Here is a 25,833-nt window from a genome sequence, read left to right on the forward strand (position 1 = left end):
GAATCCGCAAGGCAAGGATTAGCTCTCTTGATATGTCTGAGCAGTCATGCCTGAGGAAGCTCAGGTTTTCCTCCTGGAACAAGACCTCCTTCGCAATGGAGCTCAGAATCCATTGCCTGTGACTGGAGGGCCACTTGCGTTTCTGTCTCTTGCCAAGTTGTCTGCTTTCTTCTGCAAGGAGAAAAAACAGAGAGGTTCCTGTGTGGAGATGAGGGAAGAACAGCAGTGGTGGAGGTTTCAGTGCGAGAGGGCAATCGCATGAGGGAAGTCTGAGTGTTGGCTGCTCAGTTGGGACTGTGAGGAGCTGTTTGGAGAGGGAGGAATGAGTGGAGCTGCAAGATGTGTTGTTCTGAGAAGTGCTGTGCAGGAGAATGCTGGGAAAGTCAGAATGTGGGACTTGGCATCTGACAGCATTCAGCCACCCACTTTACCCATCCTCCTGAGGTCCTTGATCCTTTTGGTGCTCTCCAAGTTGGATCAACCACACTCCTGTTGATTAACCAGTCCCAGCCATGCTTGCTTGGAATCAATTCTGAGAGACAGGATAAGCTGTCACTTAGAAAGGCACGGATTAATCAAACATAGTCAGCATGCATTTGTTAAGGGAAGATTGTGTCTGACTATTATAACTTAACCTGTTAAGGAACTAACAAGGAGACTGACGAGGGGTCTATTTGAACTTTAACAAAGCTTTTGACAGGATCCCACATGGCAGAACCGGTTAAGAATATAAAAGCCCATAGGATCCAGAGGAATATAACAAGCTGGTCACAAAATTGGCTCAGTATCAGGCAACAAAGGGAAATTGTTGACAGGTGTTTCTCCGATTGGAAGGCTGTTTGAAGTGGCATTCTGTAGGCCTCAGCATTAGATCCCAAACTTTTTGCAAAGTATATTAATGATTGGACTTAAATGTAGGGGTAATGATTAAGAAGTTTGCAGATGACACAAAAATTGGCCGTGTGGATGATACTAAGGGGGATTTCTGCAGACTGCAGGGAAGATATCAATGAACAGGTACAGTGGGCAAAAGGAATTCAACCCAGAGAAATGCGAGGTGAAGCTTTTGGGGGGCTCAAACAAGGCAAAGGAATACACAGTGAATGGGAGTATACTGAGAGGTGTAGAGGAAGTGAGGAACCTTAGAGGAATGCCCACAGATCCCTGAAGGTCAGGGCAGGACAGGTCAATAAGTTGGAAGGCCTATGAAATCCTTAGCTGAGGCATAGAATAGAAGAGCAGGGAGGTTATGCTGGAGATATATAAAACACTATTTAGGCCACAATTTGAATTCTGTATGGAGTCCTGGTTACCTCATTACAGAAAGGATGTAATTGCATTAGACAGGGTACAAAGGAGATTTATAAGAATGTTGCCAGGACTGGAAAATTGCAGCTATGAGGAAAAATTGGATATGCTAGGATTGTTTTCCTTGGAGAGAAGAGACTGAGGGGAGGTTTGATTGAGATGTACAAATTGTGAGGAGCCTGGATAGAGTGGATCAGATGGGCCTATTTATCTTAGCAGAGAGGTCAATGACTTGGGGGGGCAAAGATTTAAAGTGATTGGTAGAAAGATTAGATGGGAGATGGGAAAAACTTTCTTCACCAACTGATGGTAGGGGTCTGGAACTTGCTGCTTGATGGGTGCGAGAGGCAGAAACCCTCACCATGTTTAAAAGATGTGCACCTGAAGTGTTGCAGTCTGCAAAGCAGCAGACCAAATGTTGGAAAGTGGGATTAGGCTGGGTGGTTCAATTTTCTGCTGGCGCAGACACAATGGGCCGAGTGACCACTTTCTGTGTTGTAAATGTTTTATGATTGTAAGATAATCTAGAGCATGTTCCTTCCCTCCCTGTTTGGTTGGGGAAGCTGCAGGTGGGATCCAAATGTCGTGGCTCTGGGAAAGATCCTTGACAAAGGCCACTTCTTCAGCATCTGGGTTCCTGACTGCAAATGGTCTCACCTTTCCAGCAGAAGCCATTCTGTTTTTTTATAAAAAGCTTGTTGATTAAATTGCTAGAGAATGTAATCCTTGGTGTAAGTGTAGAATGGTACTCAGGTATACTGGGACATTAGGAGCAGGATGTGTGCAAAATTCCAACTCCAAACCCATGTTTTTGAGATAGGATGAGGTTTTCAAGCAAAAACTCTAATAAAGGCATTAATAGAGCCAAAAATAAAATCAACAAACAAATTTAATCTTGTTACTGTGAAATGTTAGCATTGTTGCACTGTTACATTTGTTGTGACCACCCCCAGGTGAGGTCCCCAGAAGTTATTGATCCTCGCGAGACCCCTTGATTTGTTCCAGTCCAGCTGAGATACCCCCAAATTGCTCCAAACCCAGGTGAGAGAGGATGACTGGGGGAGTTTTCCCGTCTGCCCCCCACAGGAATTGTAGTGGGCAAAGGTCCATTGATCTCGAGTGGGATTTTCTAGTTTTGGCGTGAGCACGGCTGGAAAATCCCGCTCACTGTCTTTATTCAACCCCCTCTGCTGGTAGCAAAAGGGTTTACTCTAACAAGGTTCCCTTTCCCACGGGTACCTTTTCCAGTTCCAATAGTTATGTTTTAAAAGGAGCCAATTTAACCAGGCTTTCTTCCGTTAAAGATAGAGTGAGTTTATTAGCCATTAACAAGGTTTAAAAAGTTTATTTATTAGTTTCACAAGTAGGTTTACATTAACACTGCAATGAAGTTACTGTGAAAATCCTCTAGTCGCCACACTCTGGCACTTGTTTGGGTACACTGAGGTGGCCAATGCACCTAACCAGCACGTCTTTTGGACTGTGGGAGGAAACTATAAGGAGGAAATTGGAAAAACATATGCATACAGATTAGAGGTGAGAATTGAGTCCAATAGTAAGTAAATATAAATAAAAAGATATGCAGAATAGTCCTTGATTCACCAAGGGGTAGATGAAGCATGTGACTGTTATAATTCAAGTTTCCAGTAAAGTTGACTTTAGTAGGCATATAGTCAGATTCAAGGTTACAGTAGAGTTGATCTCAGCAGGCGAATAGTTGGTTCTTCAATTCCAGTCTTCTGTAATTGTTTTGTTGGCTGGCCTGACTTCCACAGTTGCAGAGAGATTCGTGATATACCTGGAAAAATGACTATTTAGCAGTGGCACTGCTGACTTCTTTTACTATGTCACACACCTGCATTGTGAGAAACTTCCAACTGCTTATCCTCACACAGCACACACAGATAGACACTGGGGCAGCTCACTTTGCTGGCTTTAAACCTATTTTTTGCATATTCCGAATGGATAGCAGAATCTACAATTCCATCTAGGCATTACACACAGGATCTCTTAAGATGCGATGGCCATTATGTCCCTTTGTCTTTACCAGATGTGATAATCAGTCTCTGGACGCTTTTGGCAGTAACTTGTCTGGAAACAGGGAGAGATTCCCTTGTCCCTTAAAGAGAGGGCGGCAATGTGGCACAGTGGTTAGCACTGGTGCCTCACAGCGCCAGGGACCCGGGTTCGATTCCCGACTTGGGTCACTGACTGTGGGGAGTTTGCACATTCTCCCCGTGTCTGCATGGATTTCCTCCGGGTGCTCCGGTTTCCTTCCACAGTCCAAAGATGTGCGGGTTAGGTGGATTGGCCATGATAAATTGCCTCTTAGTGTCAGGGGGACTAGCTAAGTAAGGTAAATACCTATGGTTATGGGGTTAGGGCCTGGGTGGAATTGTGGTCGGTGCAGACTTGATGGGCCGAATGGCCTCCTTCTGCACTGTAGGAAGCTATGACTCTATGACAAGAGAGACACCCTGCAGCCATTCCTGTCAGTGGCTGACTGTACATTCTCAGCTGTCTTTGGGTCTGTATCCATTTAAAAAAAATAAAACTTGGGTCTTTTAAGTCCAGTAATTCTGTGTGTAATTCTGTGATCTTCTTCTCCATTATTGTGACACTTTGGACATGGAAATTTTAATTGTGGAAAGAATGGCAGGTAGAAAAGGAATTCAGAAACGATCTTGAGTGAACAGTTCAGAGCTGGACTGCATAAGTAAAGTGATGAAGTAACATAGTTGATGCAATGAGTACAATCAATTTGTCATAGAGAAGTTGCCTTAAAAATTGTGACAGTGTTGAAAAGCTCACATTGTTTACAGTACATCCTGTCTCTGCTGATGTGGTTATTTTCAGTATATTCTTTGCTATTACGCACCATTTTGCCCAAAAGCATTCTGAGCAGTTTAAAACCACTCTCCTGGTAAGTAAAAGCTTCTGTACATCAATTACGCTACTTTAAAAACAAGCAGAAAAATTTGTTCCATCACCAGTTTTATATAGCCTTCGTCAAGAACTTCTTCCAATATTGACATAAAACTGAAGGGTAGCTTTTTCTGCCCTTGCTGAATACCTGACCAACAGCAGAACACTTGCAAAATAGACTACTGAGTATCTTAAAAACTTATTAATTCATGTGGTTTGTCAAGATCTGGACATTGATTTCTCACTATCCAAAAATGGTGGTTTAAGTCATTAATCACCTGGTTTAACATCAAAATGGTTACGAACTGCAGAAGCCTAATTAAGTTTAAATATGATATTTTGGAAAAACAGCACTATTTCTTAATGCAAATAAGTTCTTGACAGATACCCTGCTTGTTAAACAGGAACAAAGGCCTTAATTGTAACTATCAGCTACATGTGGCAGACTGAGATCAGCTCAGTTTTAGCACCGGGGGTTCATTTATATCCCACCAGCTAACTTCCTTTCCATTCTGGGCAGTACCTGGGAGCGCGGTGAACTGAGAGACAGCTCACTGAGAGCAGCTAAGTGGCAGGATTGGCTATTGGGGCCATCCTGTGGGGAATTGGGGATAAGGCAGCTATGGAGAGAGGATGCAGGTGGTGGTGGTGGCAGTGGTGGGGTATGAATCTGGGGCATGGAAAACATTTAAGTTTCTTTGAAAGTCCAGGAGGGGAAATTTCTGTTTCCTGGCTCCACAAAGAAAGATTAAAAGGAAAGTTTACCTATTGGCCTCATTTCTCTTCCATGCAATATCTTAGCCTGGCGAGAAACTCACTCTGACTTCCCGCTTATTAGGTTACTGTGATAAATTTCAGTCAGCTACTAATGCTGTCATCTGGACCCAACCGACACATGTAAGAAAAGATCTGCACATTTAGGGTGGGCCTCCTAGCTGCCTGCTCAGTTGAACAGCTTAAAACCTCATTCAGCCGGCAGCTCCAGGGCAGCCAAGTAACCAGGGCACTTTTAACTTCCCACCTGCCTGAATTCTGTAGGGTCGATAAATTTAAATATCAGAAAGACTTGCACTTATATAGCACTTTTCATAACCAACGTGCACTTTACAGCCACTGAAATATTTTTGAAATAGTTATTTGGTAGTACAATACTTGAGTATTGCTGATAAAAGAAACATATCGAAGTTTTTCGTCTTGCACTCACCAGGACACTGCAAGATACCAGTATAAAGGGAAACTAACATTTTATACTGTATTAGAAGAGAACGCTGATTGGTTGGGAAGTGGATTCTGATTGGTAGAGGCATTGACATGAAGAATGTACCAGTTGATGGTGATTGGCAGATAACTGTCAAGCAGCTTGACCCTGATTAGTCAAGGCATTGCCCTGAGAACTGAATTAACAAGGCAAATAATCTCCCACCCCTGCATATTTCCAGTATGTGGATGATACGTTTTCTATATTTAAATCTGCAGCTGCATGTAATAATTTCCTTACAAGTCTTAATGGGCTCCATCCTGCACTCAGGTTCAGAGTTGAAATGAAGCACTCAAATTCTCACCGGCATGTGGAGCCGGGAGAGAATCAGCCTTTGGGTGATGACTTTTGATTGACAGTGTTGTCCGCCAACCACAACAAGCCATACTTGATGAGGTAATGAGACAACACCCATTGGTACACCACCAGTCAGTGCTGCTGAAGGTGGCAGACAAATCCCGTTGAGCCATGGCATGTTCAATCAGACTCCTCCTTGAAATAACGTGTGTTTTCCTGCTTGTGGCTCTGGGTGCAAACAATCTCACCTTTGTACAATCCCTACAGTGCAGAAGGAGGCTATTCGGCCCATTGAGTGTGCACCAACCACAATCCCACCCAGGTCCTATCCCCATAACCCTACTTATTCACCCTACTAACCCCTTGACACTAAGGGGCAATTTAGCATAGCCAATCAATCTAACTTGCACAACTTTGGGACTGTGGGAGGAAACCAGAGCACCCGGAGGAAACCCACGCAGACATGGAGAAAACATGCAAACTCCACACAGACAGTAACCCAAGCCGGGAATCGAACCAGGGTCCCTGGCGTTGTAAGGCAGCAGTGCTAACCACTGTGCCACCGTGCCGCCCGTTCACTAGTTTAAAATCCAACTTCTGACATCTATTTGTAGAACGCAATGTGCAACTGAAAATAAATAAAGCTTTTAAATAGAGATTGGTCTTACATTCTGCATTGCATAATAAAGTTAGAGCAAAATAGAAAATTCAGGAATCTTGAGACGAACAAAGCCCAGGTTCAGTTTTTTTAAGAAAATGAAGCAGAAATATCATTGAGACAAAAGTCTGTGGTTTGTAACTGATGTCTTCAATAATTGGATGTTAAGACACTAGGGTGGCCAACTGTCCCTCCCCCAGACTGTTGCCATTGATCGTAGAACCCTGCCTTCCAAAACTTTTCAATATGACCCAAATTTTGACTTTTGAAAATTTGGTCACCCTAACCAAACATAAGCAACAATGTCATAATAGACAAAAGTTCTGGCCAGAATTTTTAAGGTATCGGGATCATATTCCCACTGTCTCCCACTGCCATTTTATGCTCTAATGAGGGCTGATTGACAGTAGGTGGGACTTCTGCCCATCACTTGGGAGAAAGTCCCACCTTGGAGAGCAGCTGACCAATCAGATTGGCTGGCAGCTCTCCAGTCCCTCCAGGAACAACGCTGCAGTGGCTGGAAGAGGCACTGCAAGAAACTTCCTGAGCTTAAATCCAGGGCACAGGAGAAAATATGTCAAGGATCAGGGCTATAAGGGTAGGGAAAGAAAAGTTAGGATGGTGCTGAGGGGAACGATCAGAGGATAGGCTGGCAGGGGGAGTGAGGTCTGTAGGTCATCGGGCCTTAAGGGGAGGCATCCCCATTTGGAAGGGGGCTTCTGATGGAGGCATATCCCTCCACTCCCTGCCGCGATATTACTCCCCCTTTGTTTGGTGTTTCCCCCCACCTTGATTGTCAACCTTGATAATTGTTCTCAAATCCTGGAGTAGGATTTAAAGCTGGAGACTCAGAGACATGAACATTCTACCAACTGAGCCACAGCTGACACTCATCCTAAAGTGATTATAAATATTGACCCTGGTAGATGCAAAATAAGATAAAAATAAGTTAACTGAAGACCTTGCATATAAAAAATATCATATATGTTAAAAATTACTTTGATGTCTATTGTTTGCATGTTTCAGGGGCATCATTCGATAGTCTGTTCATTTTGTTAAATGGGTGATATAGGCCGGAATTCTCTGACTTTGCCTGTGGTTGGGATTATCCGGTCCCACTGCAGTGAGTGGAGTTTTGGCTGAGCGTCAAATTCTCCATTCTTGGTGGCGGGGTGAATGAGATTGGAGAATCCCAGCCATAGTCAGATGGGTTGGTCACACAATAGAAGCTACACCAAACTGAGCGTTTACCTGAACTGATATAATTGTAGACACATGTAATAATGGGTTAAGTAAAACTTCCTTTTTGCTCATTTTTAGACAGAAACCCTTGCTCCAGGTCGAATTGGCTCTGAACAGAATGCGGCTTCAGTTTCTGAAGAGTGCTCGAGTCTGACACCACATCCAGCTGTATCTAGATTACCTAAGACTCTCAGAACACCATTGGGTCTCAGTGCTATCTCGAGGCTTCCTTCAGCAAAAAGCAGACTGGCATTCCAGAGCCAAAGAACATCGATAAATTCCACTGCAATTCACATTCAAGGGCAAGTTGGCCAGGAAATTGCAGGTAAATAATTACTAATTTTGGTATTAGATCATTGATCTATTTGGATCAAAGATCCATGTCTGCATCTGTTTTTTTGCACACAAAATTGTTGCTGCACTTTTTGTCAGAACAACTAGAGTTGGCAGCTGTGAGGGAGATTAGGTTCCACTATTAATAGAATATAATTTACAATACATAAACAGGATGGAGTTATTTGAAGAAGTAGAGAGGATTGACCAAGCTATTATGATTGGTGCACTTTTAACTAGACTTTTAAAATGCACCCAGTAAAGTATCATGTAATAGACTTGTTTTCAAAATTGAAGCTCATGGTATGAAAGGAGCAACAGCTAAACTGGCCAATGGACAGAAAGTAGGAAGTGGTGATGAATGGTTGCTTTTCAGACTGGAGGGAACTATTGGAAAACTGTTTTGGATATGTATTTGCAATCTGAACATGGGCGTATGGAGTATAATCTCAATGTTTATCGATGATACAAAATGTAAGAAATGGTGAAGAGGATAGTGAAATACTTCAAGAGCACATACAATGGTGATAAGATTAGCAAACCTGCTAAAAAGTCTGTAGGATCCAATTGGCCTTATAAATAGAGACATAGGCTACAAAGGTTGGCCTACTTGCATCGAAATCAATGCTACAGGTGCCATTTTGGTCTTAAATTGAGTCCAGTGTGAATTGTGCTCGGTGCCATTTTGGGGATGTCAGTAACATGGGTGTTAGGAACACATGCCAGAAATTTGTAGAGTGGGCAGATCATGATATCAGCAATGCTGCCATTTATGACTATCCCAGCTCTTAAGCACATACAGTTAGACATGCATGAAGCAGCAGGAAGGATTACCCAAGCAGCGCCAGGTAAGGAAGTGATGCTAGACGTGGTTTGGTTTAGATGTCAGGGGTCAGACCTCTAGCTGCTTATCATGAGCGATGTAGTCACCACCCCACATGACCTGCACCATGAGAGGGTGATGGAGTAACAAGGAAGAGGACAAGCTGCTCGTAGATAGAAGAGGAGAGGGTTTTCAGCAGGAGGCCTTATTCACCCAGGATCTTTGAAGAGTTGCTCAGAGCTGCAACCTCAAAGGAGGGTAGGGACAGCACTGCTAGTGGCTATGCAAGTGATAATGATTTTGGATTTCGTGGATGATGTCACTGAATTCACCATTCACTGCAATACAAGGCAGGTGGCTGGCGTTCCTTCTGCCAGGAGAGAGAAGTTCATTCTGTTTGCCTTGACCAAATAAAAGAAGGCAGAGTGTTCTCGTGGCTTTACAAGGGTAGTGAGCTTCCCCACAGTAGAAGGTGCCATTGACTGCATTACAAGGGCGTCTGTAGGTGCCTGCTGCGTTCCTCCTTGTCTGAGCAGATCCTGTGTATACGGAGGGCTTGTCCATAGGGAATGGCTTCTTTAACATGTTTAGGGTGAAAGCTGGAAAAGTGGAGCATTGTGAGATTATCCGTGGGCTTGCAGTAGAGTGAAGTGCTGAGGTGACCGTCCTTGATGGAGATGCATGTGTCCAAGAATGCAACTGATTCTGGAGAGTAGTCCATGGTGAGTCCGATGGTGGGATGGAACTTGTTGATGTCATCGTGTAGTCATTTCAGTAATTCTTCGCCATGAGTCCAAAGGAAGAAAATGTTGTCGATGTATCTGGTGTATAGCGTCAATTGAAGGTCCTGTGCGGTAAAGAGGTCTTGTTCAATTTTGTGCATGAAGATGTTGGCATATTGAGGTATGAATTTGGGGCTGTCCCGTGTGACTGGATGAAGAACTGTTTGTTGAAGGTGAAGGTGTTGTGGTCCAGGATGAAATGGATGAGTTGTAAAATTGAGTCTGAAGATTGGCAGTTGTTGGTGTTGAGTACTGACGCTGTTGCAGCAATGCTGTCGTCGTGGAGGATGCTGGTGTAGAGAGCCGAGACATCCATTGTGACGAGGAGTATTCCTGGTTCAACTAGTCCATGGGTGCTGAGTTTCTGTAAGAAGTGTGTAGTGTCGTGACAGAAGCTGGGAGTTCCTTGTACAATGGGTTTCAGGATGCTTTCAACTTTCCTTCACTTATCTGATGAAGGAGCAGCACTCTGAAAGCTCATGATTCCAAATAAACCTGTTGGACTTTAACCTGGTGTTGTGAGACTTCGTACTGTGCCCGCCCCAGTCTAACGCCAGCATCTCCACTTCGTTTTGTGTGATCATGCTCAGCACATCATGCAGATGAATGCCCGGGTCCCAGCAGCAATCACAATGCCTTTATTCTGTACTAGTCCACTGGTCCCTCAGTTTTTGAGCCATCCCATCAAACCAGAGGATGGTTACTTGGCAACAAGGGCTATCTGCTGACCACCTGACTCACACAATCCAATTACATGTGGCCAACATACGTGTAATGGATGTTGTGCTGCCACACATAGAGCAGACCATTGGGGTGCTGCAGCAATGGTTCTGTCACCTGGACCACCCTGGAGGAGCCCTGCACACCTTACTGGAGCACGTGTCTTGATTCAAGGTGGCCTGCTCTGCCCTACATCACATTGCTGTCATGAGGACATTGCCCTTGCCACCGGGGCATTGCAAGCAGTTTAGGTGCAAAAGGGGGAAGAAGAGAAAAAAGGAAGAACGGTCTGACCAAAAATGGGCTGTCTACATTGCTTCTTCCCTTTGTCTTCCTCCTGTCCCTCCTCGCACTTAATCATAGAAACCCTACAGTGCAGAAGGAGGCCATTCGGCCCATCGAGTCTGCACCGACCACAATCCCACCCAGGCCCTACCCCCACATACTTTACCCGCTAATCCCTCTAACCTACGCATCCCAGGACTCTAAGGGGCAATTTTTTTAACCTGGCCAATCAACCTAACCCGCACATCTTTGGACTTCTCTTGCTTCTTCTCCACAGCTGGTCACCATGTGGCAAAGGTTGTTCCCTCATGATGGTGAGGTTATGAGGTATGCAGCAGACAACCATGAATCTTGAAAGCCTCTCTTCTGAGTATTGCAAATCTCCCCCAGAGCAGTCCAGGCAGCAGACGCATTGACGGCAGATTTGTAAGGGAAATGGACAACCCCCAAGGAGAGAGTATCATGAACAGTATCAGCTAACGGGAGCCAAAATGGGAAATTGGTTGTTTTGCAGTTAGATGGGTAAAGGCTCAGGAGAACAGGAGGTGTGTCTCAAAGCCAAAATGAACTCGGAGAGGGTATGAGGGGAGAAAGAAGAGACATTAGAGAAAGCTGAGTGTAGGGCAAGTGGGATTCTTATAGAATATTTGGCCTGGTGGGTTCGGAAAAGCAGCAGTGGAAGCTGAAGAGATTGTCTTAAGTCTTAATGATGAAGAAATCCATGAGCTTCTTTCACTGGTTGTTGGAGGTGAGGATGGAGGAGACAGGCTGGAAGTTTAAGAAGACAGCTTTCAGTAGAAAAAAAACCTAAGTTCCTTGCATTCCAGAATTTTTCTGGAGTAGTAAACAGCTTTATCAGACTAGAGTAGTCCCCATATGCAGACTATGGTTCACGGCTCCTCGGAGAGGCCGAGAAACTCAGCACATTGAAAAACTGGCCCAACTCCATGAAAATTGCAGAGAAGTAGGCCATGCCTACACCCGCAGTGAGCGGACCAGTGCACAGGCTTTTGACCTGAATAAACCTGCACCTATAAAGGTACTGCTGAAAGTCAGACAGCCCTGAAATGGGGAACCTGGAGTCAGGACCTACTCACCATTGACATCAACGGGACTGGAAGATCCCACTCCTTGTGTCTGCAAAGTGTTCTGCATGCAGTTGATAGTATCTTGCACCCTGGGGAAGCCTGTGATCTTAGAAAACACAGATGCTTGCCTTGCCTATTTCCCTTTGGCAAGAGAGAATGAAGTGTACTTGGCAACCAATGAGTAGAGCGCCTCAGTGACCTCCCTCACGCAACAATGGACAGTAAATTGCGAAATGTTAAAGGAACCAGATCCATATGAGTCCAGAGTCAGAACCATCATCACAGCCACTGGCATTGTGGTCCCTGTCCTGTTTTGATGCTGCAGTTGTGGCCGTGATAATTGTTAGATTTCAGTGACTGATCAACTGTAATTGCAGGTGGCATGAACACCTGCCCTTGGGGGTGGTGGGGGTGGTGATGTGTATTATCTAACTATCTAGATTGGATTCCAATGACATAATTAAGACCCAATCTGTGATTTTTAACCTGAGCTGTGAGGAGAGCTGCCAGGGAAAAGTCAGCTCCCTGGTGGCTTCCTCTGAACAACACCATTTTAAGCTGTTTCTTGTCAACTGCTCAGCCGCTTTGGTCAGGATATTGGAAAACAGTAAGAAATTGAGGAGCGACTGTTAAAGTTGGTTGAACATGCCATTGCTAGTCCCCATGGGCATTACACTCACTTTGCTGCTGCACTCCTGCTCAGGAGTAAATATTCAGGACAAAGTATCACTGCTATTTCTGTACTACCTCTTGTGAGTTTATCTTGTTCATCCTTTAGCCACCCTATCTCTGTCTTAATTCTCCTTATAATTCTGGACTTCATGGAATACTTTACTTCTGTATTCTTTGACATTCCCATTTTGTATATCTCTTTATGTTTGTTGTTGGTCTTGAATATTTTTCACTTTTTTTTTCCTTTCTTTTCCCAGTTGTCACTGTACCTTCTCAGCTAAAGGATTTGGCTCTTTATTGGGGTAAGGTTCTATGGCACCAAGCATCCTCTAGTTCCTAGGTGTAATGACCATTGCCAAGAGTTCCTTGTTAATATATTAGACTTAACACATTATTAGCAGGTGGTTTATCTGCTGGGGCATTACAGTCAAGCTGTTCCTCTGTTAAACGATATTGCGGGACATACAGTCACCCGGATACACAAAGATATGCACACACAGATAAACAGACATACACAGAAATGCACACATATGCACAGATAGACAGAAAAATACGTATAAACACACAGATACACACAAAAATACACAATATATACACAGAGTTAAATATGCAACATGTGCACACATACAGATATACATATACACAGATACACTCAGACACATACGCACAAACAGATGAACAGAGTTGTACACAGAAACACATACATATAAATATACAGAAATACACATGGATACATACATAGAGTAAATAGTTTCATTTAAAGTACTAACATTAGCCACAGTGAGCTGAATTAACACCTTTGTGCTTTAGTTTTGATGGGTTTAACATATTTCCATCGCTGAACTCAAAATCAGTATAAACTCAAGGATTGAACCTTGAAACTGTCTGCTTGGTATGACTGAGGAACTCACTAACTTGCTAAACTAACAGGAGTCTGTTATTAAATAAAAGCAGAAAATGCTGGAAATACTGAGCAGGTCTGGCAGCATATGTGGAGAGAGAAACAGAATTAACAGGTGGAATATTACCATTTCTAAGTTTTTTTTCTGCTGTGAAGATCAAAAATGAGTTCCAGTCCCAATGGTGTTGGCTGGTCACATACCATCACAAACACGGCAGGCGGCCTATTAACAGATTGCCTCCTCGTTCCCACTTCAATTAAAGACAGAGGTGAGAGGCCCGTTCATAGGCTGGGAATGGTCAGGAGTCCCACTGTCAAGGGTGAGTGCTGCTGATGCAGGTCGGGAAGTGTAATGACATCTCAAATTGGAGACAGTGACTGAAGCGTCCTGCAAAGTAAAGAATAACGAATGGCCACAGCTACCTGGCCATCATTGTGGAGGGGGAGCTCCCACACAGGATGGTTTGTAGCCGCAGCCCTAGTTTTCTTATCCCTGTGACTCAGAGATGGGTATATGAACATACAAACAGACGGAATTGGAGCAGAAGTAGGCCATTCAGCCTCTTGAGCCTGCTGTGCCATTTAATATGATTGTGGCTGATCTATCTGCGTTTCATGTTCAACATTCTCACTTACCCCCGATAACCTTTGACTTCCTTGCCTAACAAGTATCTATCTACCTCTGCTTTAAAAATATATAAGGATCCCGCCATCATCACTTTCTGAGGGAAAGTTCCAGAGACGCAAAACCCTCAGAGGAAAAAATTCTCATCTCTGTCCTGAAAGGACAACCCCTAATTTTAACACAGTGCCCCCTAGTTCTGGACTCATCCACAAAAAAAAAATGTCCTTTCCACGTCCATCTTGTCATTACTGTTCAGGATTTTATATACTTCAATCAAATTACCCTTCACCCTTCTAAACTTGAATGGAAACAAGCCCAGCCTTTCCAACCTTTCCTCAAAAGACAACCCGCTCATTCCAGGTATCAATCTAATAATCAGCCTAGTTGACTACCTGCTGCTGCTGGGCAGGTGACAGCTGCCATATTGACCCTGCCTTCAGCAAGAGTGGTAAGAGGCAGGATAATGTCTGAGAGCTGACCCAATGCGCGACCGTTAAATTTTGCTCACTGTCTCACCTCCAACCCCACTTTCTTGTGTCCAAGAAGATTCAGATGTTTCAGGTCGGTGACAATTCCACAGAACTGGGAGTGCTCAGAGATCCAACACTTCATAAGTCTACCGGGAGCAGGAGGAAAGAGGAGACAGTAAGGTCTGTGATAGGGTGGATGGCAGCAATTATCAAATGACAACAGGGATGAATGGTAAAGGCAAAAGGATGTTGGAAATAGGACAAGAAAAAAAAGATGTGTCCAGAGGAGGAGTAAACAGGAAAATGCAGAATTGTTATTAACAGCTAGCATCTGAAAGAAAAATAGAGATTTGTGACTTTTAAGGGGCGTCTTGACAAGTACATGAATAGGATGGGAATAGAGGGATATGGTCCCCGGAAGGGGTTTTAGTTAAGTCGGGCAACATGGTTGATGCAGGCTTGGAGGGCCGATGGGTCTGTTCCTGTGCTATAATTTTCTTTGTTCTTTGTTCTATTAAGATTTGGAATGGCTGAATTCACTGTTGAGTCCAGAAGGCTGTAATGTGCATTATTGAAAGATGAAAGATGGCGTTCCTTGAATTTATGTTGAGCATGATTGGAATAGTGTGGGAGGCAGAGGACAGAGTGGGAGTGCAGCAGTAAATTAAAATGAGAGGCCACTGGAAGCTCAAGCGTTGCCCATGTGAACGGAGTGGAGGTATTTTGCAAAGTGGTCACCCCGCCTGTGCTTGATCTCGCTGCTGTGGAGCAGCGAACACAGTGTACTAAATTGAAAGAAATGCAAGTAAATTGAAAGAAATGCAAGTAAATTGATGCGTCACCTGGAAGGTGTGTTTGGAGTCTTGGACAGTAAGAAGGAACATAAGAACATAAGAAATAGGAGCAGGAGTAGGCCATCTAGCCCCTCGAGCCTGCCCCGCCATTCAATAAGATCATGGCTGATCTGAAGTGGATCAGTTCCACTTACCCGCCTGATCCCTATAACCCCTAATTCCCTTACCGATCAGGAATCCATCTATCCGTGATTTAAACATATTCAACGAGGTAGCCTCCACCACTTCAGTGGGCAGAGAATTCCAGAGATTCACCATCCTCTGAGAGAAGAAGTTCCTCCTCAACTCTGTCCTAAACTGACCCCGCTTTATTTTGAGGCTGTGCCCTCTAGTTCTAGTTTCCTTTCTAAGTGGAAAGAATCTCTCCATCTCTACCCTATCCAGCCCCTTCATTATCTTATAGGTCTCTATAAGATCCCCCCTCAGCCTTCTAAATTCCAACGAATTTATCTGCTTCCAAGGAAGCAGATAAAAGAAGAGGTTCTGCGATCCTTACGCCTTAATAGATACATTGACCACCCAATCACCTCACATTTAATTCTCTGCTTCACTCCCACTCTAACCTCTCTGACCTCTGCCTTCCACACTGTTTCAATTAAGCTTATTGTAAACTCAAGCAACAGCACTTCATCTTTCGAATAGGCATTTTCTAGCCTTCTGGATTCTATGCTGAGTTCAACAATTTCAGATCATAACCTCAGTCATTTTTGTTGGAAGGCAGCTGTTGTTTCTGCTTTCCAATTTGCACCTCCTCTAGACATACCTTTTTGTTTCTTTGTCTGTCCCATTACCACCTTTCACAATCGTTCCTTTTGGCATTTAATCCTTTTTACAGCCCTATCACAGAATTTCTTATTTATGCTTTCTTCCCTCACCTTTCATCTGCAGCTTTAAAGAATACTACATTTCTGAGCACTCCATGTTGTAATGAAGGGTCATTATCGATCTGAAATGTTAACTCGGTTTCTTCAGATTTTGCCAGACCCTGCTGAGTATCTCCAGCATTTATACTTTATTTTGAATTTCCAACATCCACGGTACTTTGTTCTTGTAGGGGTTCGGTGTCACTGTTTCTATCTGTTTGGCAAGATGATATTGCACTGTTTCCTGTGAGCTGCCACTTGTATGGCTAATATGGGAGCATGGCTGCTAATTAAATAGTGTAGAGTCATTAATGTACTTCTGAGTCTTTGATTCTGATAACGTGACTTTCCTTCTTTTCCCTTTCAGCACGATGCACATACAGTACAATATCTTGAGTGCTCTTACTTTTATGTTCTTAACAACAACAACTTGCATTTATATAGTGCTTTTTAAATAACAACACAGGTTCTCTGCCTGTCTACAGTTTCTGATTGGTTAGTGGTTTGATTTGGCGGTGAAGCCTGACGAATCAGCCTCATTTACTGGTCACCAGCCTTGGTTCTGGGCACTTGACGATTGACAGGGAGTTGGAGGGAGTAACAGAAGAGGGTGGGGTGGATGGAATAGCTTGAGGTGGGAGTGGAACATGTAGAATGGGGTATGGAATGGTGTAGGAAGAAGGGATGGGATAACGATGGGATTGATATGAGAGAGTTGAAAAGAATGGGGGACACAATGACATGGGAGGGATGGCATGGGAGGGATAGAATGACATGGGATGCAAATTTAAAGAAGTATTGTTGCAGTAATAACAACTATTTCACTGCAAATGTTTTGTGGGCCTCTGCTAGCTTATCATAATAAAACATCCCAAAGTCCTTCACAGGAGCACTATAAATCATTATTTGACACCCAGCACCATAAGGCATTATTAGGACAGAGAACCAGAAACATAGTCAAAGAGGTCTAACTCAGTCCTTGCTGACACAATGCTGCACTCAAGCCTCCTCCTGTCTTCTCATCTATATCTAATTGAAATTAAAAATAACATTAAAACCAGGAATACCTAAGAAGCCAGAATTACAGGGACATGAAAAGTGCAGATGTTTGTGGGAATGAAGGCAATTTTAGAGATAGGCAGGGGCAAGGCCATGGAGGGATTTGAAAACTGAGAATTTTAAAATCAAGACATTGCTCGACAGAGAATCATTGTTGGTCGGGGGTGATGGGCGAATAGGACTTGGTGCATATTAGGACAGGCAACTGAGGTTTGGATGACCTCAATTGTTTGGAGCAGGGACCAAAGATAGATATTGAATGGGAGGAAATTTCTGCTTATCCAATACTGGATGTTTTTCGTGCAGTCTGATAATTAAGCAGGACTTTGCAAATCGCTTGCCTGCATAAAAACAGTGGCTGCCCTTCAGAAATGGTAGCAGCACACTCTGAAACATCCTGAGAACGGGAAAGAATATAAATCCTCATTATTTCTTTAACAGTGACCAGGTATCGTTTCAGAGACTGTGAACTAATTAGCTCTGATTGTTTGGTAATAAGTTAAGCCTATTGATTGGCACCATCAGTTGTACTGTGCAAAATAGTACCCGCTGGCTAAGTGATGTCAGAGAGAGGATATTCATTCAGATTTAGTGCTATTTCCAACAGCTTCTGCGTTGAAATTAAGATTGAGCTAATTGAAGCACAGAGTGATAGCTGAGGATTCATTTACTCAGATCCCACATATTCTTGTTTTATTATAGGCCATTTTGTCTATTCCATGGTAGTATTGATTGCATAATTAGCATGGATCCACTATGCTGAGAGCCAACATTAATTTTAAAAAAGGTTTCACTTTTACCTATTAATCTAAACATGTTAACTACAGCCTTACAAAATGAATGCATTCCTTCAGCTTCTTCTTCTTGACCATTGATACTAAGATCATCAAGTCACTTGTGAAGAGGTTATCAGATGTTTTCTTTTAGTTTAAAGAACAAAACAAAGACATTTTTATTCCTGTTCCAAATCGAGAGGAATTCAGGATTATAGTTGTATTAAGTTTTCACCTAATTACTTAGAGGTTCTCTAATAGTATGTGGATTTGGAGAGTAAGAATCCACTCCACAAAAAAATAGCACTATTGGTTGAGACAACTAAATGGTTTTAGTCTGACTGTAACTTGCTTGCACTTCAATGGGACAAAGCAGTACTGTTTGCGATTTGTAGCGAAATTATAAATGCGTGTGCAAATTAATATATTAGCTATAAAGAGTGAACACTAGAAATATTCCCCCCAAAATACCTGCAGCCACATCTTTCATGGTCATCATTAGCAAATGTAAAATGCATTGATGCACAAACAAATTGGCTGGGCTTTCTCCGATTTTGACCAATTTCAAACAGAGTTTTGTAACATTCTCTCTCTCCTTTCAAACTATTGAATATGTGGCAAAGACTTAAACGTACCGTAATGAAAAGCAGAAGATTAGAGAATATGAGCATTGCTGAAGGCGAGTATAGTACTTTTGAGGACTATGGGGAATCAGCCTTTGAAGACACTAATATTGTAATGCATGATTTAAAGGCTTATGTAAATTTGAAGCAGAAATGAAAGAAACATAGACATTTTGCTTTTGGACTTCCCTTTCTTGCTCATTACATTTCATGTCAAGTGTTGTGTTTAACCCTGGAGCAATTTTCAAGACAACTGGGTGAGTTGGAGAGAGTTCTGATTGGTGCTAAACTGGATGTATATTGTAGATTCTGCAAAATATAGTAGATACACAATATAAATCAAGAAAATAAAACAAGTGATATTGTCTGCTTAATTCAAAAGTCTTTGTATTGACAAGGCGGATGTGGAAATGATGTTTCCTCTTGTGGGTGAGTCCAGAACTTGGGAGCATTGCTTTAAAATTAGGGTTCGTCCTTTTAGGACAGAAATTAGGAAATTTGTTTCCCCTCAAGGTTGTGTGACTTTAGAACCCTCTGCGTCAGAAGGCAGTGGAGGTGGGGGTCATGGAATATTTTTAAGCAGAGTTAGATGGATTCTTGTTCAGCAAGGGAATCAAAGGTGATCAGGGTAGATGAGAATATAGAATTTGAAACACAAACAGATCAGCCATGATCTTATCAAATGGCGGAGCAAGCTCGAGCGGCCAAATGGCCTACTTCTGCTCTTATTTTGTATGTTTGCAAGTCTGTTGCTTTGTAGATTACAAATTCCTGCTATTTACCTTGCCTACACCAAAGTGAGACTTTAAAATCTCAACACCAGTTGACATTCCAGGCAGAAAATAGATTCTAGAGCTTCCAACTTAACAGGCAGTGTGTACATATTCCAGCCCAAAAGTGTGCTGTTTGCAATGTTGGTAAAGGCCGGAGAAGAAGCATTGCGACCCCAGGAGTCAGCTGTAAAGGAACAGTGCTTTATTGCACAAAATAAAGTAAAGCTAAAAACACCACAAGCCTGTGGTGAACACACATAGGCCCCAACCAGGAAAATGTAATAATGGATCCACTCAGAGGCCTGCTTTATACAGGGCTTGGTATACAAGCTCCACTTGGTTAGCTACGTACCAATCCCCAGGGAGCTCTTATTCAGTTAGTCTTACAGAGAGGTCAATCAGTGATTTTCCCCATGCCAGTCATGCGGGTTATCAGATAGAGCCCACACCTATAACAGGTGTTGAGCCCTTTGCAGATGCTTAAAGCCTGCTTGAGATTGCCTTTGCAAAATTAACCTGCCCACCTGGCCAATCCTACCTCCAAGAGCGAATCGCACTGCAGTAACTCAATGGGCCCCCAAGACTTGTCTGCGACAAATGCCCCCAGATTTTGCTGGATCTTTAAATGGCCTTGCTGTCTGCACTGTTTACTTAAAAGCTCTCTCATACCTTTCCTTTCTACAATCCTCGTTAAGGAGGCACATGGGTTATTATCCTATTAGGTAGAGTCCATTTCAATCTATGCTCTGGCCTTGCCTTTTTTACTGGCTACTCATGACAGGTAACCAGGAAGGACCCAGTGTAGGGACAGATGCTTGGTTGGAACTGAAAAGCACAGTGCCTGCATTGCCCTGACAATTGCAGGACCTGGCACCTGGGACTCCGTAGGGGGGGGGGGAGCAAAGAGGTAAGTATTGTGCCCATGTGCCCCTCTGCCACTGCCAGGTTGCAGAGGGAGGGTCCTTCAAGGGACTTGGGGGTTGGGTGGGCTCGGGCTGGGGGGAAGGGGTTGACATCAGGACTCTTCCCTGGGATGGGAGTCTTATGGCTGGACTGCTCCTTCTTGCCCTCGGAAAAGTGGAGATCACACTTGGTGTAGTGATCTCAGGCAGCTTTCAGTTAAAAATCTTCACTTTTGTCTGTGTACTATTAAACCTTTGAAGTGCCTGGTTATTTTAATATCCCTGCCCTCTTGACGCCTAGAAACCTTCATAATCTCCATTTTATACAAGAATTCCCTTACTCTCTCTCAGAAAGCTGAGGTGTGAGTGACTCCTTTCAAGTTTTGACTGATAGAAGATGTCAACTCGTGGGATTCCTTTTTTAACCTGTATGAGCAGGAGGTGTAGCCTGGCCACTTTAAAGTGCTCTGATTGACAGCTTCAGAGCAGATCAGACAGTTCATTGTTGATCCAGTAAGCCTCGAAAACATCTTCTTCTCTCCACACCTGCTCACTCAGCCATTTCTTGTAATACTGCTTTTTTCAAACCTCTGAGCCTTCCTGGAAAGCTCAAAAGCTTTGAAATGCTTTGTTTACATTTCATTTCATGCTTCAGCATCTTTAACTAGCCTCTTGATTGACAGCTTGAGGCTATTACACAACAGGCAGGAGTTTTGTTTGTTTTTGTTTCTCTTCACGGTTGAATGCATCTCAAGTATTTGCTTTTGTTCTTAACTGCAATGTTTATAAACTGAAACAGAAAATTCTGGAAAATCTCAGCAGGTCTGACAGCATCTGTGGCGAGAGAACAGAGTAATGTTTCAAGTCGTCGAGCACTTAGAAGAAAAATGGGAAAATTGCACCCTACATCAGCATTTGGGTCTTCTGTATTAGGAAGATCCCCTTGTAAGCTGCCTTGAGTTGCCACTTGTTCGATGTTGAAGGTTCATGATTGCCTGTGTTTCAGCAGGACTACTGTATGCTGTCCAGCTTTTCATAAAGGAGTCTCTGAATATTCTAGAAGTTTGGACAAAGAGATTCTGCTGACTAAAATGTGCAGCTAGTTATGTTGTCTATGTGGCTGCAACTCTCCCTTTCTTCTGTTGCTGTGTGTTTGTTGCTGATTATGTGCAGTATTCTCCTTTTGAGGGGATAATGAAGACACCTAAGCATTAACATGAGAGGTAGCCAAGTGAGTAGTCCATTTTGTACCTGATGTGAAAGGGTGAGCAGACAGCACATAATAGGTTATGGATATCATAAACTGTATTGCTGAGTGAAAGGAATCATAACATTGTTGCAGCCACCAACTTGGAGGTGCAACTACACATATTTAGGAGATTGAAGCAGTTAGAGGCAGACTCTATGGTTTACAGGCTGCTTCGCAGATGTCACAATATACTTACTATCTGTTGAGATCTTGTTGTATGTATAGTAGAACTATCCGCTTGCTTTTCCTGGGCATCTGTCAATGTCCCTTAGCGTGGCATCTGTCATTGGTTAGCATTGCTGCCTCATAGCTCCAGGGACCCAGATTCAATTTTAGCCTTGGGTGACTGTCTGTGAGGAGTCTGCACGTTCTCCATGTATCTCCGGGAGTTTCCTCCAGGTGCTCCAGTTTCCTCCCACAGTCCAAAGTTGTGTAGGTTAGTTGGATTGGCCAGGCTAAATAGCCCCTTAGTGTCCCAAGATGTGTAGCTTAGATAGATTAGCCATGGTAAATATGTGGGGTTACGAGGATAAGGCAGGGGAGAGGGTTTGGGTAAGGTACTCTGTCAGAAAGTTGGTGCAGACGCGATGGGCCGAATGATCTCTTCTGCATTGTAGGGATGCTATGATTTACCATGGCACCTGTCACTGTCCTTTAATGTGGCACCTGTCACTGTTCTTTACCATGGCACATGTCATTGTCCCTTACCTTGCCATGTCATGGTCCTTTACTTTGGCTTCCTTCATCTAGAGAACTTCTAGATGGTGGGTTAGTGGGGGAAGGCGAGAGAGCGACGTTGTTAAGTAAGCAATGTTTTCAGAAACTTAAATACACATTTATTTCTGGGCTCACTGAAATAGCACAGCTCCTTTTAAATGAAAGGATTATTTTTAGAACATTAACAGATAACATGGGAGATAAAAAAAAACTACAAGCTGCTTTGACAGGAACTCCAGATACGGTAATGACATAATGTGGAAGAGCACAGCTTGAATAGTTTAAAAGGTCAAATAACTATGAGCTCATCATAATAAAGCTCTCCTAATGTTCCCTTTTTAATCTGTTTCTATCTTTTGAAGCCATTGATTTTCCATTTTCTCTGCTCGTGTCTCGGCGAATCATTCGTGTACCACGACCCCAGCTAGGGGAACAGGCTGACCAACTGCTGCAGTTTTACTTGGTGCCAGTTTTGAGTTGGCTGGAATGAGATTTAGTTGAACTGCCCTCGATGACTCACCATCTAGTTTTTTTTTACTTTGTGGGAAAATTCCTAAACTCCACTTCATGCTTCCTGCTGATAGCACAGCTTACATCAGGAATTTGCAACATATGGACTTGTGACTTGCAACCCGTAACCTGTAAACACAAAGTGTGTTAAAGGAACGACATGTTGCACCTTGCATATCCATTTTTTATAACATTTCAATCCCTCACTTACAAGAATGTATTATTTATAACTTAACTACTGTTGAGAGGGAGAATTGACGAGAACATGATTGTGTTTCATCATGAGAGGGGATGCTTCTTCACATTTTGTCATGTTCTTACTGCAGTAATAAATTATCATGTAAGGTATTGCTAGTTTGGAACTTAAAAGCACTGAGGGCCTGATGTATAATATAAATTAACAAACAGCATGCTGCATGTATTTAATGACTTCAATGCAATTAAATCCTTGCTACAAACTTTTCCAGAATGGGATGGTGAGAAATTATCATTTATGAGTGTGTAAACATATGCCAGAAATCCGTATCAATCATTGAAATAGTCTTCAGAGTCATGATTGTTCCTTCATTTTTTTCAACCTTTGGGAATTCTGTCTTTTTTGGCACCATTGAAATGAACATCAGCCCTCAGATCTATTCTCAGAACATGTTCTGAGATGTCTGAATTTTAGTTCAAGGATTTGAAATAAGAGAGTATGCTTTTCAAAATCACCCCTCTAGCTGCCCATTTGGGATGCACATGTTTGCCCGGGGCACCAACACGTCTACCCACATGTTATGTTTGTGCACAGTGTGCATGGAGCTTATTATATATTCTGTTTGTTTGGATGTAGTTTTGGCCACCATTCAGACTTGTCTGCAAGCTGGAGAATGTCCTGATTTTTATAGACTGCTAAGCGTGAAATTCGGCTTACATTTCCTGCTGGGTTCAATAGGGCAATTTTTAAGTAGCAATCAAAATTGATGTGAAGTGGTTCTGTCTGCCTGTTCTTGCCAGTGCATGGCCCAAATCATCTTGAGGCCTAAACTTCACTAAGGGGCTTCCGGTAGTCTGAGGACGCACTGCTATAGCATGTCAATTCTGGGAGTACAGAAAATCATCTGGCTCCATTACTGTATCAGCCTGCAGGTTAGGCTGGTTGTTCAAAGAATTCAAATATTCCTGGACCATTTTCAAGCAGCCTCCAGTGTCCCTTTAAGAACCACTGATTAAACTGTTTAACATCTGATATAACTGGATAGAGTATGCATGGTGTCAGACCTCAGTTTGCATGTTTAAGCATCCTAATGTGTATCAGATGGACGTTTGCCAGCAGATTGAGGATTGGCTATCTAACAGGATTGACGATTGAGGATTGGCTATCTAACAGGAAGCAGAGAGTTGGAATAAACGGGTGCTTTTCTGGTCGGCAGTTGGTGACTAGTGGCGTGCCGCAGGGATCGGTGCTGGGGCCTCAACTGTTTACCATATATATAGACGATCTGGAGGAGGGGACCGAGTGTAGGGTAACAAAGTTTGCGAATGATACAAAGATGAGTGGGAAAGCAAATTGCGTGGAGGATGCGGAAAGTCTGCAGAGAGATTTGGATAGGCTAAGTGAGTGGGCAAGGATCTGGCAGATGGAGTATAAGTGTGGGGTTATCCACTTTGGAAGGAATAATAGTAAAATGGACTATTATTTAAATGGTGAAAAATTACAACATGCTACTGTGCAGAGGGACCTGGGGGTCCTTGTGCATGAATCGCAAAAACTCAGTTTGCAGGTGCAACAGGTAATCAAGAAGGCAAATGGAATGTTGGTCTTTATCGTGAAGGGGATGGAGTATAAAAGCAGGGAGGTCTTGCTGCAATTGTACAAGGTACTGGTGAGGCCGCAACTGGAGTACTGTGTGCAATTTTGGTCCCCTTATTTGTGGAAGGATGTATTGGCCTTGGAGGGAGTACAGAGAAGGTTCACCAGGTTGATACCGGAGATGAGGGGGTTAGCTTATGAGGAGAGATTGAGTAGATTGGGCCTGTACTCGTTGGAGTTTAGAAGGCTGAGGGGAGATCTTATAGAGACATATAAAATAATGAAGGGGCTCGACAGGGTAGAGGCAGAGAGATTCTTTCCACTTAGAAAGGAAACAAGAACTAGAGGACACAGCCTCAAAATAAGGGGGAGTCAGTTTAGGACAGAGTTTAGGAACTTCTTCTCTCAGAGGGTAGTAAATCTCTGGAATTCTCTGCCCATTGAAGCAGTGGAGGCTACCTCGTTAAATATGTTTAAGTCACAGGTAGATAGATTTCTGATCAATAAGGGAATTAAGAGTTATGGGGAGCGGGCGGGTAAGTGGAACTAAACACTATCAGATCAGCCATGATCTTATTGAATGGCGGGGCAGGCTCGAGGGGCTAGATGACCTACTCCTGCTCCTATTTCTTATGTTCTTATAAAATTCCACTTGTCTTCTTAATTATCTGCTGCACCTGCAAACCAACTCCTTGACCTTCCTGCACAAGGACACCCAGGTCCCTCTGCACAGCAGCATGCTGCAATTTTTTACCATTTAAATAATAGTCCATTTTGCTGTTATTCCTACCAAAATGGATGACCTCACATTTACCAACATTGTACTCCATCTGCCAGACCCTCACCCACTCACTTAGATTATCTATATTCCTTTGCAGACTTTCAGCGTCCTCTGCACATTTTGCTCTTCCACCCACCTTAGGGTCATCTACGAATTTTGACACACTACACTTGGTCCCCAACTCCAAATCATCTATATAAATCCTAAACAATCACGGTCCCAACATTGATCCCTGAGGCACACCACTAGTCACCGATCGCCAACCAGAAAAACACCCATTTACCCCCACTCTTTGCTTTCTGTTAGTTAACCAACCCTCTATCCATGCCAATATGTTACCCGTAACACTGTGCACCTTTATCTTATGTAGCAGTCTTTGGTGCGGCACCTTGTCAAATGCCTTCTGGAAATCCAGATGCACCACATCCACAGGTTTCCCATTGTCCACTGCACATGTAATGTTCTCAAAGAATTCCACCAAATTAGTCAAACATGACCTGCCCTTCATGAACCCATGCTGCGTCTTACCAGTGGGACAATTTATATCCAG

General features: G+C 43.2%; 1 protein-coding gene across 5 annotated transcripts in view; it reads left to right on the plus strand.

The window, feature by feature from the left end:
* Positions 1 to 25,833, plus strand: part of LOC144499767 (microtubule-associated tumor suppressor candidate 2-like) — a 489,039-nt gene that overhangs the window by 186,809 nt on the left and 276,397 nt on the right. For 4 of the 5 annotated variants that reach the window (XM_078222202.1, XM_078222206.1, XM_078222203.1 and 1 more), the window contains 2 exons: positions 7,767 to 8,013; positions 12,649 to 12,693. In XM_078222202.1, the coding sequence (XP_078078328.1) occupies positions 7,767 to 8,013; positions 12,649 to 12,693 (292 nt within the window). The remainder of the gene's footprint in view (positions 1 to 7,766; positions 8,014 to 12,648; positions 12,694 to 25,833) is intronic. The other variant, XM_078222205.1, reaches the window with a different exon arrangement.

Source organism: Mustelus asterias, chromosome 10 (assembly GCF_964213995.1).
Source record: "Mustelus asterias chromosome 10, sMusAst1.hap1.1, whole genome shotgun sequence".
Classification (NCBI taxonomy): domain Eukaryota; kingdom Metazoa; phylum Chordata; class Chondrichthyes; order Carcharhiniformes; family Triakidae; genus Mustelus; species Mustelus asterias.